This window comes from Pristis pectinata, chromosome 34 (genome assembly GCF_009764475.1).
Source record: "Pristis pectinata isolate sPriPec2 chromosome 34, sPriPec2.1.pri, whole genome shotgun sequence".
NCBI classification, from domain to species: domain Eukaryota; kingdom Metazoa; phylum Chordata; class Chondrichthyes; order Rhinopristiformes; family Pristidae; genus Pristis; species Pristis pectinata.
The window spans coordinates 1,358,734-1,379,652 of record NC_067438.1 but is presented as its reverse complement, the minus strand read 5'-3'; the positions used below and the strand labels follow the sequence as shown (position 1 = coordinate 1,379,652).

The following is a 20,919-nucleotide window of genomic DNA, read 5'->3' as shown; positions in this document are numbered from 1 at the left end:
ATCAGAATCAGGTTTATTGTCACCGTCTTATATAATGTGAAGTGCGGAGCACGCTAATGTGCTGGGGCATTTTGAGATCAATAAAAAGGTGGTGCTGGGTCTTTTGAAGAGCATCAAGGTGATAAGTCCCCAGGGCCTGATGGGATATACCCCAGATTATTGAGAGAGGCAAGAGATGAGATTGCTGGGGCCTTGACCAAGATCTTTGTGTCCTCTCTAGCCACAGGTGAGGTCCCAGAAGACTGGCGAGTAGCTGGCTTTGGAGTGGGTGCAGAAGAGGTTTACCAGGATGCTGCCTAGTTTAGAGGGCATGTGCTAGAAGGAGACATTGGACAAACTTTGGTTGTTTTCTTTGGAGTGGCAGAGGCTGAGGGGAGATCTGATAGAGGTTTAAGATCTTGAGAGGCATACATATAGTAATTAGTTCTCAGGGTTGAAATGTCTAATACTAGAGGGCATGCACTTAAGGTGAGAGGGAGCAAGTTCAAAGGAATGTGTGGGGCAAGTTTTCTTTACACAAGAGTGGCAGGTGCCTGGAATGCGCTGCCGGGGTAGTGGTGGAGGCAGATACAACAGTCTCTTAGATAGGTACATGAATGTGCAGAGAATGAGGGATATGGACATCGTGTAGGCAGAAGGGATTAGTTTAGTTAGACATTTAATTACTAGTGTAATTAGTTCAGCACAACATGGTGGGCCGGACTGTTCTATGACACAAAATATTGAGCTGAGAATACAAACAAACCTCAAGGGGAAATGGACAGGCCGATGCAAGAGTGGTTGGATGGCAGATGCAACTTCATACTGAAGAACGTAAAGTGTTACATTTTTGGGAGGAAGAATGGAAGAGGTAACATAAACGAGAGGGCACAATTCTAAATCAGGTACAAAGCTGGGAGCATATGTACACAGTTCACTGGAAGTGTCAGGGTGGGCTGAGAATGTGGTTGAAGCTACAGACAGGATCCTGAGAGTTCTAAGAGACATAGACTAGAGCAGTGGAAGTTGGATATATCCTTAGCACACAGAAGTGTCTGTTTCACCCAAAGAAGTCAGTGCCGGCTCACAGATTTATCCCTTTCCCCTGATAACCGTCCCTGTAGTTACTCTCCCCACATTCCCATCAACTCCCCAATTCTACCGACCACTTCCACACGAGGGCAATTTTCGGTGGTCAATTAACCAATCAACCTGCAGATCTTTTGCATGTGGGAGGAAACCAGAGCACCCGGGGGAACCCCACGTTCACACAGAAAATGTGAAACAAAAAATGTTGTTAGTTATGTGAGCGTCTCTAATTTCAGATGTGAGATTTCCCAACGTTAAAAAATGCCAACTGATGGATACTTTGAATTGACATTTTAAGTAGTGTGGGTACAAGTGGGCTGCAATCTTAAAAATGACCCTCTCTATAATGAGGGTGTTTTCTTTTTTGAGATTAACAGTGATGTTAGACACAGTTTCTGATGTTCGACTTGATTAGATGCACTGGTGCAAGTTTTAAAGTCAAAAAGCTGTGGAAAACCATTAATTTATTGTAATCAGACACCATAAATTAAAATGCTGACAGTGGTAAGCCTGTAGAGAAATTAATCCTTTTTACTGCCAGTTCCTTTGTTCAAGTTATAGAGTCATACAGCACGGAAACAGACCCTTCAGCCCAACTAGCCCATGCTAGTCAAGATGACCATCTAAGCTTGCCCCATTTGCCTGCATTTGGCCCATATCCCTCTAAACCTTTCCTATCCATGTACCTGTCCAAGTACCTGCCTTAACCACTTCCTCTGGCTGCTCATTCCATATACTGACCACCATCTGGGTGAAAAAATGTTGCCCTTCAGGTTTCTATTAAATCTGAAGGAACTGGCACTGGAGTCGGACATACTTTAGTTCATGTGGGATGCTGAGAGCATCATAGACAAGAGCTTTAGTGAGGTGGTCACACCCAAGGTGCAGGCTGCAGATAATTGGGTGGCCACCAGGAGAGGCAAGGGGAAAAGACAGACCATGCAGGGTCCCCCTGCAGCCATTCCCCTCAGCAACAAGTATAACAAGTATACCCATTTGGATACTGCTGGGGCAAAGAAGCAGCAACCAGGACGGTGGCTCTGAGGCTCAGCAGGTAAGGGAGAAGTCAGGCTGGGCAGTAGTGATTGGAGACTCGATAGTTAGGGGGACAGACAGGAGATTCTGTGGCCACTAAAGAGATGCTGGGATAGTGTGTTGCCTCCCAGGTCAATGATGTCTCGGAGTGGCTGCAGAATATTCTGAACGTGGAGGGAGAGCAGCCAGAGGTCATGGTGCATGTTGGTACCAACAACATCGGTGGAAAGAAGGATGAGGTCCTGTGCAGTGAATGTGGAACGTTAGGAGAGAACCTAAGGGTAAAACTAAGAGGATATGGCAGATGAACACGTGGCTGAGGAACTGGTGCAGGATTCAAGTTCTTGGATCATTGGGATCTCTTCTGGGAGAAGGATACGACCGGTTCACAGGCTGTCCTGAACTGGGGTAGAGCAAATTTTGGAGCCATTAGGCAGATCTTGGAGTGGTTGATTGGGTGAGATTGTTTGCAGGGAAAGGAGTGTCTGCCAGGTGGGAGGCCTTTAAATGTGTGATGTCAGGAGTTCAGGGCCTGCGTGTTCCTGTTAGTGTGAAGGGCAAGGCTGGCAGGTTTTGGGAATGCTTATTGACGAGAGATATTGAGGCTCTGGTTAGGAAAAAGAGGGAGGCATACACTGCACACAAGCAATTGGGAACTAGTGAATCTCTTAATGACAACAAGAAGTATAGTAGTGCACTTAAGAGAAGTTAGAAGGGCAAAAAGAGGAGAAAAGCGAGATCTGGCAAGCAAGGTGAAGCAAAATCCCAAGAAATTCTATAGGTATATTAAGAGTAAGAGGGTGGCTGGGGAGAGAATAGGTCCCTTTAAAGTTCAGCATGGCTGTCTGTGTGTGGAACCCAAGGAAATGAGAGAGGTTCTTGATGAATATTTCTCTTCAGTTTTTACTATGGAGAAAACTATAGAGGCTAAGGAAATGAGGGAAATGATTGGTGATGTTTTGGACCACATACAAATTAGCAGGGAGGAGGTATTGGAGACATTAAAGTGCGTTAAGGTGGATAAATCCCCAGGGCCTGACCTGGTGCATTCTCTGACCTTATGGGAATCTAGAGAAGAAATTGCGGAGGCCCTTGGAGATATATTTGCTTCATCTCTGGCCACAGGTGAAGTCCTGGAAGACGAGAGTGGCTGATATGGTACCACTGTTTAAAAAAGGTAGCAAAAACAAGCCAGGAAACTACAGGCCGGTGATTCTGACATCGGTGGTGGGTAAATTGCTGGAGGGGATTCCGGGGGACAGGATCCACCAACATTTGGAGAGACATGGTCTGATTCGGAACAGTCAGCACGGCTGTGAGTATAGGAAGTCATGTTTGACAAATCTCTTGGAGTTCTTTGAGGAGGTAACCAAGAAGGTAGGTGAGGGCAGGGCAGTGGATGTTGTCTATGTGGACTTTGACAAGGTCCCTCATGCACGTCTTCAGAGAACAGTATTCCTCTTCACTCTGCCTGACTGAGTGGCCCCTGTAACATGCGCTGTGGTCTGATGGCTCATCATCCCTGTTGTCTCTGCTCTCATCCACACAGGCTGTAAGAACCGCCGTTGACAAGTGCAAGGAATGAGGTGTCCCCAACACTCCTGGATTCCCCTAAACTGATTGAAAAGTTATTATCCCCCTCATTGTGTGCTGGATTGTGTCAGGAGGGGAAAAGAGGTGGCGGGGGGAGGGGGGAGGGGGGGGGGGGGGGACAGAGGGTTCTCACGTCATGAAAATGAACCTTTCTTGGGATTGGGGCAAGATGTTGGCCAAACTTGTTATCCCACTGTGCTTCAGAGAGTACTCCACGGTCTCACCATTTCCATCAATAGGATGGTATTTGATTTAGATACATGGACATCAGTCATTATTTCCAGTACAGTCCTGGCCATGTACATCATGATTTCCAGGAGGTTTCCAGGTTTGTCCATTTAGATGCATTGAATTAGTCGGACAAGAGTCAAGGGGCTGCAAGTATTTGTACTGACATCCAATCTTGATGGAAAAACAGCGGATGGTATCAGCCTTTGGAGGCTTAAAACACTTAACCTTTAGTGTTTTTGCAGATTATTTAAATTTAAGTGGCATTTGACTAATAGAAACTAACATTGGCAAAAACAGCACTGAAATAAAGAAGTACAGGTTGAAACTCTCTGCTCCGACATCCTGCAGTCTAGAAATTCCCGTGGTCTAGCACGTTTTGGATCTGTACTAAATAACTAATTCTTAGAAAGACCTAATTAAAATCTAAAATTAACAATGATCTGGACTAATCTGTACCTAACTAACCTACCAGTGCAACTTTTACGATCTCAGCCGATAGAATTTCTGACTTACTGAAACTTTGGGATACTGCCAGTTCTCAGGAACAGAGCCCTCCCTACACCATGGAGTTCTCCTGCTCAGAGGAAGATAATTGGAAGCAATTTCTGCGGTCTGGCACTGGTTAGGTCCCAAGGGTGCCAGACTAGAAGAGCTTCAACCTGTATATTAACTGCTCATTGACCAGCAAAATGCTGGTCTTCTGAGAGCAGTTAAACTAGTAGAGCCTGCTGCCTCACAGATCCAGTGACACGGCTTCAATCCTGGTCTCTCATGCTTTCTGTGTGGAGTTTGTACGTCCTCCCTCCGACTGTACGAGTGCTCCAATTTCCAACCAGACATCCAAGACATGTGGGTCGGTCGGTTAATTGCCCGCTGCAAATTGCCCCTAGTGTGTACATATGTGGTGGAATCTGGGTGGAGTTGGTGGGAATCCGGGTGGAATAGGTTACAGGGAAAAGTAGCGGGGAAGTGGGATTGCTCTGTGAGCCGACACAGAATCAATGGTTCAAATATCCTCCTTCTACATCTCATGGAAATAATAGTAAAAACACAAATATCTGCTTTACTGATTCAACATTATAACTTACAGACCTGATATCCTGATAATTGCTTCATGTTTTATTCTCAGCTTCGTGCTCTGGACAAGACACTTGAACCCATATGTCGACTGCCTCGTTACTCCAACGCTGCTCTCGACATTTACAAGACCTTCTGTGTTACTGTAACTCCTTGTTTCAGCCTGTGTTAAATTACGTCCATCCTCACTGACCCACAGGATCTCTGGCTCAGGGTACCACCCACTGGATTTACACACAAGCCGGATTCCATCTCCATGGTATCCCTTCATCTGAATCTGGGGTTCGCTCCCCAGACCTGCGACAGTGATAGATGTAGAAACAGTCATTAGGAAGAACAGTAACGTGTTCATACAGCACTTTTTAAGTTGTAAAACATTCCAAGAACCACACTTGCTTGATTTATAACTTTTCTTGAGTTCTAAAACATTAACTCTGTTTCTCTCCACAGACGCTAACTGTACTTCTGAGCATTTCCAGTTTCAAACTTGGATAGTTTCCTCTGCAGCATTGGAGGCTGAGGGGAGACCTGATAGAATTTTATAAAATTATGAGATGCACAGATAGGGTGAATAGTCAGAGTCTTCTTCCCTAGGACAGAAATATGAAATACTAGAGGACACAGACAGGCGTTCCAGGATGTTGTGTTGCCTCCCTGGGTGCCAGGATCAAGGATGTCCTACAGGATATTATGAGAGGGGACGATATGCAGCCAGAGGTTGTGGTCCACATTGGTACCAATGGCACAGGCAGGAAGGGAGATGAGGTCCTGCAAAGTGACTTTGGGGAGCTGGGTAGTCATTTTAAAAAGTAGGACTTCCAGGGTTGTAATCCCTCTGTCACATGCTAGTGAGGCAAGAAATAGGAAGATTGTGCAGTTCAAAGTGTGGCTAAGGAGCTGGTGCAGCTGAGAGGGCTTCAGGTACTTGGATCATTGGGCTCTCTTCCAGGGCAGGTGGGACCTGTATAAGATGGATGGGTCGCACAACTGGAGGGGAACCAACATCCATGCAGGGAGGTTCGCTAGTGCTACTTGGGAGGGTTTACACCAGAGTGGCAGCGGGAGTGGGAACCAGAGCAGCAGGTCAAGGGGTTCAGGGGGAGGTGTTATGACAAGTAACATAGGCAGGGTCAGGTTAATAAACACAGTGGGACTGATGGGCTGGTGTGTTTATTTCAGTGCAAGGAATGTTGTGGGTAGGGCAGATGTACTAAGAACCTGGATCACTACATGGAACTATGATGCTGCGGCCTCTATGGAGACATGGTTGCGAGAGGGACGGGACTGGCAGCTCAACGTTCCTGGGTTTTGACATTTTAGATGTGATAGAGAGGGAGGTAAAAGAGGTGCATTACCATTGAGGGAGAATGTCACGGCTGCACTCAGAGAAGATGTACTGGAGGACTTGTCCACTGAGGCAAGATGGGCAGAGCTCAAAAATAAAAGAGGTGCAATCACAATGATGGGGTTATACTACAGGCTTCCCAATAGTCAGCAGGAGATAGAGGAACAGATATGTAGACAAATTATGGAAGGATGTAAAATCAACAGGATGGTCATAGTGGGTGACTTTAACTTCCCCAATATTGACTGGGTTTTCCTTAATGCAAGAGGCTTAGATGGGGCAGGATTTCTTCAGTGCCTTCAAGACGGTTTCTTGAGACAGTACATGGATAGTCCAACTAGAGGAGGGACCATAATGGACCTTGTTTTAGGAAATGAGCCTGTTAGGTGACTGGCCTTTCTGTGGGAGACTGTTTTGGCAACAGTGATCATAACTCCTTAACTTTTAAGATAGTTATGAATAAAGATGTCTGGACCTTGCAGGAAAGTACTAAATTGGGGAGAGGGCAAAATATGATATTAGACAGGAGGCAGGGGTAGTTAACTGGGAGCTGCTATTATTGGGCACGTCCACATCTGACATGTGGGAGTTGTTTAAAGACCAGCTGATCAGAGTTCAGGACCGGCATGTGGAACACCTGTGGTCAATTGGGATTAGTTTAGATTGGCAGCATGGTCAGTGCAGACACGGTGGGCCGAAGGGCCTGTTCCTGTATTATACTGCTCTATGCTTCAATGTTCTGCTTTAATTTTCGATTTCCAGCATCTGTATTTTTTTAAAAATGCCTTTTGATTCTTCCCATCTTTCCTACCTTCCTAATTTACCTCAATCTATTGCATCATCACAGGTTTAGTATCACATGACTTTAATGAAAATGTGAACCAACATTTTTCAAAATATGTTTTTAGAACAAAGATCAAATAATGAACTCAGCAGTGAGTGGAGGAGTTGAAAATGGCTCTCAAGCCTGCTGGGCATTCAATAAAACGAGACTGATCTGATCTTGGGTTTGATTCCTCTTCCCTCCCTGATGCTCAGAACCATCGATTTCCTCACTGTCCAGGAAAATGGGACTAACTCAGGTTGGCACCCTGGGCAGTATGGATGAGTTGGGTCGAAAGGCCTGTTTACATGTTGTATAACTGTGAATTTATAAATCTGAAAGAACTCTCTGGGATAGAGAATTCCAAAGATTTATAACCTACAGGGAGAAGAAATTCCTACTTTTGGGAAAGCAAAATACTGCAGGTGTTGGAAATCTGAAATAGTCAGAAATGCTGGAGCAGGTCAGGCAACCTCTGTGGAGACATTTCACGTTTAATGATTCGGATCCATGATATTTCTTCAGCACTAAATGCCAAAAGTCATCATCCTGAGCCATTGTTTCTCTCCACATATGCCAGCTGCCCTGCTGAGCGTTTCCAACATTTTCTACTTTTCCTCAAAATTCCTCCTCATTTCAATCCATACAGATGGTCCCTCATCCTGAGACGAGGTGCTGGTTCCACATTCTACCACCAGAGGAAGCACCCTTACAGCATGTCCCCTCAGAGCCTTGTTTCAATAAGATCACTGCACACTAATCTCATTTCCAGGGGGCATAGGCCCACTTTACAAAGTATATCCTCATAAGGCAATCTCTTCTTCACACAAATCCACCTAATGAACATTCATTCTGCTGCCTCAAAGGTAAGTACATCTTTCCTTAGGTAAGGTGTCCAAGACTGTATGTGGTACTCCCACTGATGTCTCACCAACACTCTGTACAACTGCAATGAGACCTCTGTACTCCCATATGCCATCCCCAAGTCAAAAACTTGCAATAGAAACCCATAAGATGTGGTAGAACATTGGTTAAACAACCTTCCCAGTGCTGCCCTCCACTTAGTGAAGTTACTTTTAATTGTCAAATTTAAAAAATCCAACAGCACACTTTTAATTATGTAATTATAAAGTAATATTATTGATTTAACCTTCTTTACTTTCTATTCTTTGAATATTTACCTTCAATAAGTCAGTTCTGAAAATATATTCCTCATGAGAGTTACATAGTCCAGCACAGGAACAGGCCCTTCGGCTCACAGTGTCTGTGCTGAACACAATGCCAAATTAAACTAAATCTCTTCAGCCTGCACATGGTCCATATCCCTCCATTCCCTGCATATTCATGTGTCTGTCTAAAAACCTCTTAAATGCCACTGTCGTATCTGCTTCCACCACCATCCCTAGCAGCCTGTTCCAGGAACCAATCATTCTCTGTATTAAAAAAAACTTGCCCTGCACCTCCCCTTTACACTTGCCCCTCCCACCTTAAATGCGTGTCCTCCGGTGTTTGACCTTTCTACACTGGGAAAGATTATGACTGTCTATTCGAGATGGCACTAGAAAGGTTTGGCCTTTTTGAGCTCTACACTTGGAAAGTTTGACAGTATTATCACTCCCTAACTATCCAATTAACTCATCTGACCAGAGGACATATACAACCTATCCCCAGGGGAATTCTACCCTTACCCTCTCCTATCCATCTCTCCCACACCTTCAACTACAATTTAAAATCTTGTTTTCTCTTTTTTTCAGTTCCAATAAAATGTCTCTGACCCAAAATGTTAACCCTGCCCCCTGTTTCACAGATGCTGCCTGACCTGCTGAGTGCTTCCAGAACCCCTTCCTCATTTCAGACTTCCAGCATCTGCAGCCATCTTAAAGTTCATCTTGGAATCTCCTCAGGGGACATCTGGTTGTCAATTACCCAAGTGGCCCTCTTCCTTCCTGCTATCGATTTCTGTTCAATCTCAGTTAAGTATCTGTCACCTCCGCCATCATCTACTGGTTTATTTAATATTCCCTCATTGATTGTTCATGTATTATTGGTTCAGTAGTTCCATGACTCTTTCCCATTTCCCTGGCTGACTTCTCACACCATTTCCAGGCTACACTACAACACCCATGTCTTGGGAACATTCTGGGCTTGGGCTTCTCATCTATCCCCACTCCCCCCTCCTCCATCTCACCTTCCCTTCTCCTGGTCTCCCCTGGGGGTGCTCAGACTGAGATCAAGGACCCACCTACCCAAAACATGGACACATCAGCCTATGGCAAACCCCTCATATTTACTGCTGTATAACCAACGACTATAGCTGGGCCAATGTCATGATCCTGAGAAATTCACTGCCTCACCCGAGAGCAGGAGGAGTGTAAAACTCAGGAAGTATTTTGACTACTACACCAACTGCTGAACCATTTGCAGTGATCTATAAAGACAATCGTTTTTTTTTAAAATGTCAGTCATGTCAAAGTAAACATTTACTCACCTAGAACTAGCAGTTCAACTGCAGCTTGTTCATTATCAGTTCCAGCTCCAACTGAACAGATATAACGCCCTTCATCGAATCTTCTGACATTCTTTATTCTGAGGGCAATGTTTCCTCTGGTCATTTCATCTTTAAACAGTTCCGTCCTTGCTCTGTAATCCTGGTGTTGAGCGAGGGGGTCATCTTGTCCGTGTCTGTACACGTGGACTGGTGAGTCGAGACCTGATTTCAGCCACTGCACCACCATATTGCTGGCAGAGATCGGTGGGACAAGCTGACATTCCAGTACAACATCTCCACCTGCAACAGCTACAAGAGGATCAGCAGGTCCCTGTACAATAAATGTGCCTGGGGACCAAATAAAATGAATAAAATAGATTATTCATGCAACCTACTGACCAAAGTACATGAGGAGCTGATTGCACATTATACAGTTCAATGCACAATTCATCCAGGACTGTGAATGCAGAAAAGAAACACAAGGTTTTGATTTTATACTATGAAATTGAAAATGAGAAAATATTAGATTTTTGGATGGTTTTAATGCATTTGTAGATGTTTGTAAATGTTATACTAACTCTGTCCCCACCACCTCTCCTCTCATCCAACTCCTGGAACTGCCAGAATGATTGGGGAATATTTTCCTTCACCATATCCTGCACAGGCACTGAGGATAAAAATAATAGCATCCCCCACTCCCCACTGAACACGAAGGCGAGGGGTGGTATAGGTCTGTGGGAGGGGAAGAGTGTGGGTGGAACGGTGTGGAAACAAACAACTGAGTGCTGAAATCTCTGTGGAAGGTCCAACCAGGGTAGAGCTGGAGAGGAGAAGCCCAAACTACAAATGACAAAATTTACACCAGGAAGGTTTCCTTCAATCTTAGTGCTCGAAGGCCAGTGATCAAGGGATGAAACTGGGAAACAGACATTTACAGGCAGTTTTGCATGTCTTCACATCAGTTGTAATATTTTGCTGTGGGACACCACTTATCAAATTGTTCCAACCAGAGAAAACACACAGGCTCATTCTGTTTCCAGCTAACCTCGGATCCATGCCAGTACCTTACCTCCCCACAATGAGCTTTGACTTTTCACAGCATCTTATCAAATGCCAGAAATCTAAATATGGTACATGCACTGATACCACTGCATCCACAGCATGTTACTGCTTCAAATAATTCAAATAAATTGGGCAGTTTCCCTTTCACAGAACCTTGTTGACTTTGCCCGATTACCTTGAATTTTCCCAAATGTCCTCGAATAACATCTTTAATAAAAGCTCCTAAATTTTTCCCACTGTGGCCTATAAATTTCTGCTCTCTGTATGCCTTTTTGAACAAAGGAAGTAAATTTGCTGTTTTTCAGTCTAATGAAACTTTTCCCAAATCTTTGGAAAGTTAAAACCAACACACCAACCCCATCACGAGCCTCTTCTTTCAAGATCACAGGATGCAGTCGATCAGGAACTGGAGACTTGTCTCGCAACAACTACAACAATTTGCTCCGTACCATTTCCCTGCTAATTGTGCTGTTCTTCTGTTCCTCCCTCCCCTCTAATTCCCAATTTACAGCCATTTCAGGGATGTTACTTGTATCCTCTTATAGAAAAGTCTGATATAAAATACTGTTCCAATTCATCGGCCGTCTCCTCATCTTCCATTATTAAATTCCCTTCCCACTTTCTATAGGACCAACCCTCACTTCATTAACAGGAGACACAAGAGACTACAGATGCTGGAATCTAGAGCAACAAACAATCTGCTGGAGGGACTCAGTGGGTCAAACAGCATCTATGTGGGGAGAGGAATTGTTGATGTTTCAAGTCGAAACCCTGCATCAGGACCTAGAGCGGAGAGGGGAGATGGCCCGCCTAGAGGAGAGGGAGAGTGGCGAGACAGGAGTCCGAGGTGGTTGGTGGACTGAGGAGGGGCGAGAGATGACGGGCAGGAGTGTCAGGTAGGGGAGGGGGACGGGGATGGAGTTGGGAGAACATAAGACAAAGGAACAGAATTTGGCCATTTGGCCCATCGAGTCTGCTCCGCCATTCGATCATGGCCGATATATTTTTCCCTCTCAACCCCATTCTCCTGCCATCTCCCCGTAACCTTCGATGCCCTCACTAATCAAGAACCTATCAACCTCCACTTTAAATATACCCAATGACTTGGCCTCCACAGCTGTCTGTGGCAATGAATTCCACAGATTCACCACCCTCTGGCTAAAGAAATCTCTCTTCATCTCAGTTCTAAAGGGACGTCCTTCTATTCTGAGGCTGTGCCCTCTGGTCCTGGACTCTCGCACTACTGGAAACATCCTCTCCACGTCCACTCTATCCAGGCCTTTCAATATTCGGTAGTTTTCAATGAGATCCCCTGTCATCCTTCTGAACTCTAGTGAGTACAGGCAGAAAGCCATCAAACGTTTCTCATATATTAACCCTTTCATTCCCAGGATCATTTTTCATAAACATCTTCGGGACAGACTCCAACGCCAGCACATCCTTCCTTAGATAGGGGGCCCAAACCTGCTCACAATACTCCAAATGTGGTCTGACCAAAGCCTCAGCATTACATCCTTGCCTTCCAACAGATTTATCATATTCCAGTCCTTTTGAAATGAATGCTAACATTGCATTTACCTTCCTTACTACCGACTCAACCTGCAAGTTAACCTTTAGGGAATCCTGCACTACGACTCCCAAGTCCCTTTGCACCTCTGATTTCTAAATTCACTCCCCATTTAGAAAATAGTCTACGCCTTTATTCCTTCTACCAAAGTGCACGACCGTACACTTCCCTACGCTGTGTTCCATCTGCCACTTCGTTGCTCATTCCCCCAACCTTTCCATGTCCTTCTGCAGACTCCCTGCTTCCTCAACACTACCTGTCCCTCCACCTATCTTTGTATCATCCGCAAATTTGGCCACAAAGCCATCAATTCTGCCATCCAGATCATTAACATATAACGTGAAAAGTAGCTGATCCAACACCAACCCCTGAGGAATGCCACTAGTCACCGGCAGCCAACCAGAAATGGGCCCCTTTATTCCTACTGTTTGCCTTCTGCCAGTCAGCCAGTCTTCTATCCATTCTATCCTTTCCTGCAATACCATGGGCTCCTATCTTGTTCAGCAGCCTCATGTGCAGCACCTCGTCAAAGGCCTTTTGAAAATTCAAGTAAACAACATCCACTGACTCTCCTTTGTCTGTTCTGCCTGTTACTTCCTCAAAGAATTCCAACAGATTTATCAGGCAAGATCTCCCCCTTAGGAAACCAGGCTGACTTTGGCTTATTTTATCAAGTGCCCTGGAACCTCATTCTTAGTAATGGACTCGAACATCTTACCAACCACTGAAGAAAGGCTGACTGGCCTATTATTTCCTGTCTTTTGCCTCCCTCCCTTCTTAAAGAGTAGAATGACGTTTGAGATTTTCCAGTCCTTGGAACCATTCCTGACTCTAGTGCTTCTTGAAAGATCACTACTAATGCCTCCACAATCTCTTCTACAACTACTTTCAGAACCCTGGGTGTAGTCTGTCTGGTCCTGGCGACTTATCTACCTTCAGACCTTTCAGCTTCCCAAGCACCTTCTCCTCAGTAATAGTGACTACACTCACTTCTGCGCCCTGACTCTTGAATTTCTGGCATGTTGCTGGTGTCTTCCACAGTGAAGACTGACGCAAAATACTTATTCAGTTCTTCTGTCATTTCTTTTTTCCCCATTACTACCTCTCCAGAGTTATTTTCCAGTGGTCCCATGTCCACTCTTGCTTCTCTTTTGCTCTTTATATATCTGAAAAAAACTTTTGGTATCCTCTTTTATATTATTGGCTAGCTTACCTTCATATTTCATCTTTTCTCCCCTTATTGCTTTTTTAGTTGCCTTCTGTTGGTTTTTAAAAACTTCCCAATCCTCTAATTCCTGCTAATTTTTGCAATATTGTATGCGCCCTCTTTTGCTTGTCTTTGACTTCCCTTGTCAGCCACAGTTGCCTCATCCTCCCTTTAGAATGTTGCTTCTTTTTTGGGATGAACTGATCCTGCATCTTCCAAATTACTCCCAGAAACCCCTGTCATTGCTGCCTCACCATCGTCCCTGCTGGGGTCCCCTTCCAATCATCTCCGGCCAGCTCCTCTCTCATGCTTCTGTAGTTACCTTTACTCAACTGTAATACCGATATATCCAATTTTAGCTTCTCCCTCGCAAACTGCAGGGTGAATTCTATCATATTATGATCACTGCCTCCTCAGGGTTTCTTTATCTTAAGCTCCCAAATCAAATCCGCTTCATTGCAAGCTGCTCAAAAAAGCCATCTCGTAGGTGTTCTACAAACTCCTTCTCTTCGAATCCAGTGCCAACCTGATTTTCCCAGTCTACCTGCATATTGAAGTCCCCCATGACCACCGTATCATTGCCTTTCTTACCTGCCTTTTCTATCTCCCGTTGTAATTTGTAGCCCACATCCTGGCTACTAATCAGTGCCCTGTATATAACTCCCATCAGGGTCTTTTTACCCTTGCAGTTTCTTTACTCCACCCACAAGGATTCTACACCTTCTGACCCTATGTCACTTTTTGCTAAGGATTTGATTTCATTTTTTTTAAACCAACAGAGCCACACCACCCCCTCTGCCCATCTGCTTGTCTTTTCAATAGGATGTGTATCCTTGGTTGTTTATCTCCCAGCTGAGATCTTCTTTCAGCCACGACCCTGTGATGCTCACAACGTCATACCTGTTCATTTCTAGCTGCGCTCTAAGCTCATCTACCTCATTCCGTATACCGCGTGCATTCAAATGTAGCACCTTCAGCCTTGTACTCACCACCCTTCTTCTCAAATTTCTCTCCATGTTGCCTGAAGTTAAATTCTTATCCCTTTGTCTTACTTTTTATTCTGGAGATGTTAGTAACCTCTCCTGAACTCTCCTTCCCTTTTACTTCATCCATATTTTTACAATCTGTTGAACCCCCCCCTCCCCCCAACTGTTTAGTTTAAAGCCCTATCCACAGCCCTTGTTATGTGTTTCGCCAGGACCCTGGTCCCAGCATGGTTCAGCTGGAGCCCGTCCCATCAGAACAGCTCCCTCCTCCCCCAATACTGGTGCCAACGTCCCACGAATTCAAACCCACTTCTCCCACGCCAAGCTTTGAGCCACGCATTTAACTCTCTGATCTTGTTGACCCTGGGCCAATTTGCATGTGGCTCAGGTAGCAATCCAGGGATTATTACCTATTTAATTTAGTCCCTAGCTGCTCGGATTCCTTCAGCAGAACCTCTTTCCTTGTTCTACCTATGTCACTGGCACCCTCATGGACCACGAAAACTGGATCTTTTCCCTCCCATTCCAAATTCCCCTGAGAGAGTGATTTCTATTCCCCTGAACATACTATCCCCAATTACAACTGCATTTATTTTCTCTTCCCCCTCTTTAATGGCTCCCTGAACCACAGTGCCACGGTTCGGTTGCTCATCCTTCCCACAGCCCCCACTCTCATCCGCACAGGGAGCAAGAATCTCAGACCCATTGGACAAGCTCAACGGCTGAGGCTCCTCCAGCACCACCTCTTGGACCCCCCTACCTGCCTCACTCACAGTCACACCCTGTTGTCCCTGACCACAGACCCAACTTGAAATAGTTAATCTAATGGTTGTGACTGCCTCCTGAAACACAGCGTCCAGGTAACTCTCCCCCTCCCTGATGCATCGCAGTTTTTGAAGCTCAGATTCCAGGTCATCAACTTTGAGCCTGAGTTCCCCAAGCAACCAACAACTTGCAGCAGATGTGGTCACCAGGAACCACAATGGGATCCACCAGCTCCCACATCATGCAGTTACAACACATCACCTGATCCTGCATCCTTATTTTACTTAATTAAATAAAAAGATACCAGATTACAACTAATTACTATAAAATGTTTACCTGTTCTTGCCTGAGGACCCCTCCTCAGTCCACCAATCACCTCAAGCTCCTGTCTCACTCCTCCCTTCTCCTCTATATACTGGCTACCTCCCCTCTCAGTCCTGATGGAGGGTTTTGACCCAAAACATTGACAATTCCTTTCCTCCCACAAAGACTGCTTGACCCGCTGAGTTCCTCTAGCACGTTGTTTCTTGTTCACTTTGTTAACTTAAAAAAAAATGTATAGAAACTCATTGATGGTTTTATAATTCTCTGGAGCTTTACTTCATTCTGTCTTTTCCTTCCATAAACTTTTTGTCTTCTTTGCCGTTTTTCCAGTATTCTGCCTGATCCTGCATTTTCCAGCACAATCCTCTCCAACTTACACGAATCACATTCTCTCACCATTTGCCCAACCCCAAAGGTTCAGGTCCCTCCGACTGATGCCTCAATGCCCCCCACACCAACCCTTCTCCTCTTGACCCACCCCCTCTCCCATGAACCTGTGATCTAGAACCCGACTATCTGTTCCTCAGCTTTTGGTCCACAATGGCAGAGCAGGCTGAGGCTTTGAGCAGGTACTGTATAATTTCTAGGCCATGAGGTAGATCTGGCACAGAGCCCTGTGGAGACAAGGTCACAAAACTATTGCCAGATTTAAACCAAATTTGATTTTTTTTAAGAAAAGCAATAATCACTTACAAGATTTGGCTATCGCTGGAAAGGTCAGCAGTTCTCGCTGATCATTAACTGTCCTCGAGAATGAGGTGTGAGCTGCTGCCTTCCTTCCAGTGAAGATCTCACACTGAGTCATTGGGGAAGGTGTTCCTGGAGTGACACTGAGCGATTGTGAAGGAATTCTTACAGAGAGTTTCTAGAGTCACAGAGTAATACAGCATGGATACAGGCCCTTCGGCCTAACCAGTCCATGCCGACCATGGTGCCCACCCAGCTAGTCCCAATTTCCTGTGTTTGGCCCATATCCCTTCAAGCCCCGCCCCTCCATGTACCTATCCAAGTGCTTCTTAAATGACACTGTTGTACCTGCCTCACCCACTTCCTCTGGCAGCTCGTTCCATATACTCACCACCCTCTGCGTGAAAAAGTTGCCCCTCAGTTCCCTTTTAAATCTTTCCCCTCTCTCTAAACCTATGCTCACTAGTTTTAGTCTCCCCTACCCTGGGGAAAAGACTGTTACAATCCATCTTATCTATGCCTCTCGTAATTTTAAATATTTCTATAAGGTTCTCCTACCTTCCAAGGAATAAAGACCTACCCTGTCCAACCTCTCCCTATAACTCAGGCCTCTAGTCCTGGCCACATCCTCATAAATCTCTTCTGTACTCTTTCCAGTTTAACCACATCTTTCCTATAACAGGGTGACCAGAACTGTACACAGTGCTCCAAATGCATCCTCACGTACGACTTGTACAACTGCAACGTAATGTCCCAACTCCTATACTCAATGCCCTGACTGACGAAGGCCAGCATGCTAACCACCTTTTTCAGAATCAGACAGGTTTATTATCACTGACATATGTTGTGAAATGTGTTGTTTTGTGGCAGCAGTACAGTGCAAGGCATAAAAATTACTACGAGTTACAAAAATAAATAAATAGTGCAAAAAGAGGAACAACGAGGTAATGTCCATGGACCGTTCAGATATCCGATGGCAGAGGGGAAGAAGCTGCTCCTGCACCTCCTCCCACTCCATCTGCCCATCACCCACATACTCCTCCCACTGGGTCCCCTCCACCGACTGGTCCCATCTCCCCTCCCCACCTTCCTATCAGATTCCACCATCTACAGCCCCGTGTCACCTCCACCTCCCAGCCTCTGTCGTTATTCCCACCCTCCCGTCCCCCATCTGCCTATCACCCCCCCTCACCTGGACACACCCACCTTCTGCTGGCTCTTGCCTCACCCCTTCCCCACCTCTCTCTATAATGGCCATCTCCCCTCTACCTTTCAGTCCAGTTGAAGGGTCTCAACCTGAAAAGTTGACTGTCCATTTCCCTCCACAGATGCTGCTCGACCCACTGAGTTCCTCCAACAGTTTCTGTATTGCTCCAGATGCCGGCATCTGCCGTCTCTTGTGTTTCCCAGAACTGATCTGTGATTAACCACTGTTCATGGGGTTCCAATTACACAAAGCTCTCTACCATCACCCTCTGTCTCCAAATACCAAGACAACTTTGTTTCCAATTTACTAACTTACTTTAGATCCCATGGGGTCCAACCTTTTGGACCAGCCTTCCACATGGGACCTTGTCAATCGTAATTAAGTGATGTAGACAAATGCATAAAAGAAATTCCTCTTTCTAAAATGTGCATCTTCTGACTCCATGTATCCCCTCCATGAGATAATTAATATAAAAATAATCAAATATATTACATTTAATATATAATATACTCAAACAAGATGTTGTGATCATTACCTTGAGTTGAGATGAGAATCCTGTACAGTAAGAGCACAGTGCAGTGAACCACTCCCATCTCAGCTGAAGAGTCAACACCTGAGAGAGAGGGAAGTTGGGGGGGGGGGAGAGGGAGAAGTGTTAGTCCCATTATTGGTGGGAAGCTGTAAACCCCGTCCTCATCGCCAATGTTCACCACCCCACCTGCTGTTGACCTGGAAAGAAATTTCCCACATTGTGCAGAGTGGCCAAGACCAATTTGCTGAGCAATGGACCTCCAGTATCAGTACTGAGCCTCTGCCTGACATTAGAATCTTCCACTTGGGAATCCTGTCATGTGGACTATGATGCAATTCCGTTACACTCCAATAAATATAAGAATAACTGACCCAATCTCTCCCAAATCCTGTCTTAGTCATAGACTACTACAGCACAGTAACAGGCCCTTCAGCCCATCTAATCCATGCCAGCCTGATTTTCTGCCTAGTCCCATATACCTGCACCCGGAACATATCCCTTCATTCATATACCTATCTAAACCTCTCTTAAATGTTACAATTGAACCCGCATCTATCACTTCCACTGGCAGCTCGTTCCTCACTCGCACCACCCACTGAGTGAAGAAGTTTCCCCTCAGATTCCCCTTAAATATTTCACCTTTCACCCAAAACCTATGTCTTCTAGTTCTAGCCTCACCCAACCTGAGGGGAAAAAGCCTGCATGCATTCACCTCATCTTTTGTATACCTCTATAAGATCTCCCCTCATTCTCCTACACTCCAGGGAATAAAGTCCGAACCTATTCAACCTTTCCCTATAACTCAGGTATTCAAGTCCCAGCAACATCCTCGTAAATTTTCTCTGCATTCTTTCAAGCTTACTAATATCTTTCCTGTAGGTAGGTGAACAGAACTGTACACAACTCTAAATTTGGCCTCACCAACGTCTTGTACAACTTCAACATAACATCCCAACTCTGTACCCAGTGCCCTGATTAATGAAGGCCAAAGTGCCAAAAGCTCTCTTTATGACCTATCTACCTGTGATGCCACTTTCAAGGAACAATGGATCTGTATTCCCAGGTCCCTTTTTTCTACCGCACACCTCAGTGCCCTACCATTCACTGTGCAAGTCCTACCCTGGTTTGTCCTCCCAAAGTGCAACACCTCACACGTGTCTGCATTAAATTCCATCAGCCATTTTTCAGCCCATTTTCCCAGCTGGTCCAGATCACTTTGCAAGCTTTGATAGCCTTCCTCACTGTCCACTACACCCCTGATCTTGGTGTCATCTGCAAATTTACTGACCCAGTTTACCACATTATCATCTAAATCATTAATATAGATGATAAACAACAACGGACCCAGCACCGATCCCTGCGGCACACCACTAGTCACAGGCCTTCAGTCAGAGAGACAACCATCTACTGCCACTCTCTGGCTTCTTCCTTTAAGCCAACATTGAATCCAATTGACTACTTCATCCTGTATGCCGAGCAACTTAACCTTCTGGTCCAGCCTCCCACACGGGACTTTGTCAAAGGCCTTGCTAAAGTCCATGGAGACAACGTCCACTGCCTTTCCCTCATCAACCTTCCTGGTAAACTCCTCGAAAAACTCTACAAGATTGGTTAGACATGACCTACCATGCACAAAGCCATGTTGACTATCCCTAATCAGTCCCTGTCTATCCAAATAGTTTTATATACTGTCATTTGGAATACCTTTCGATAATTTACCAATGACTGATGTCAGGCTCACCAGTTTATAATTTCCCACTTATTCTTAGAGCCTTTCTTGAACAGCAGAACAACATTTAGTTATCCTCCAGTCCTCGGGCATGTCACCTGCGGCTAAGGACCTTTTAAATATCCCTTCCAGGGCCCCTGCAATTCTGCACTTGCCTCCCACAAGGTCCGAGGGGACAGCTTGTCAGGCCTTGGGGATTTATCCACCCTAATTTGCTCGAGACAGCCAGCACCTCCTCTTTGGTAATCCGGATATGGTCCATGACCTCAGTATTTCCTCAGTTCTATAGACTCTGTCTGTCTCCTGAGTAAGTACAGATGCAAAAAGTTCATTTAAGCTCTCCCCCATCTCTTTCTGCTCCACACATAGATGACCATGCTGATCTTCAAGAGGTCCAATTTTGTCCCTTGCTATCCTTTTGCTCTTAATATAGCTAGAGAAACCCTTGGGATTCTCCTTCACTCTGTCTGCCAGAGCAACCTCGTGTCCTCTTTTAGCCTTCCTGATTTCTCTCTTGCATTTCTTATACTCCTCAAGGGCCTCATTTGATCCTAACTGCCGATACTTGATATGCGCCTCCTCCCTTTTCTTTACCAGGGCCTCAGTATCCCTCAATAACCAAGGTTCCCTAAACCTGTTAGACTTAACTTTTATTCCAACAGGAACATACAGATTCTGTACTCTCAATATTTCCTTAAGTCTAGAACTTCAATCTTAACCCTAGGACCAGTCCAATCCTTTTCCATAACAATCTTGAAACTAATGGAATTATGATCACTAGATCCAAAGTATTCCCCTGCACGCACCTCTGTCACCTGCTTTGTCTCATTCCCCAAGAGGAGATCCAGTATTGCGCACTCTCTAGTTGAGACCTACATATTGATGAAGGAAACTTTCCTGAACACATTCGACAAACTCTATCCTATCCAATCCTTTTACAGTGTGGGAGTCCCAGTCAATAAGTGGTAAGTTAAAATCACCTATCACAACTTTATATTTCCTGCAACTGTCTGCTATCTCTCAACAAATTTGTTCCTCTAAATCCCGCTGACTATTGGGAGGTCTATAATATAGTCCCATTAATATGGTCGTCCCTTTTTATTCTTCAGTTCCACCCATATTGCCTCAGTAGTCGAGCCCTCCAGTATGTCCTCTCTGAGCATTGCTGTGACATTTTCCTGATGAGTAATGCC

General features: G+C 45.1%; 2 protein-coding genes across 2 annotated transcripts in view; both read right to left on the bottom strand.

Annotated features, from left to right (window-relative positions):
- The window catches only part of LOC127585799 (uncharacterized), a 74,096-nt gene that overhangs the window by 34,834 nt on the left and 18,343 nt on the right, over positions 1-20,919 (bottom strand). Inside the window, exon 10 of the mRNA XM_052043497.1 lies at positions 5,182-5,301. Within this exon, the coding sequence (XP_051899457.1) occupies positions 5,182-5,301 (120 nt within the window). The remainder of the gene's footprint in view (positions 1-5,181; positions 5,302-20,919) is intronic.
- Positions 1-20,919, bottom strand: part of LOC127585927 (butyrophilin subfamily 3 member A1-like) — a 35,034-nt gene that overhangs the window by 10,948 nt on the left and 3,167 nt on the right. The window contains exons 2-4 of the mRNA XM_052043678.1: positions 18,001-18,078; positions 9,661-10,008; positions 5,020-5,301 (exon numbers count right to left, since the gene is read on the bottom strand). Of these exons, the coding sequence (XP_051899638.1) occupies positions 5,020-5,301; positions 9,661-10,008; positions 18,001-18,058 (688 nt within the window). The 5' untranslated portion in view covers positions 18,059-18,078. The remainder of the gene's footprint in view (positions 1-5,019; positions 5,302-9,660; positions 10,009-18,000; positions 18,079-20,919) is intronic.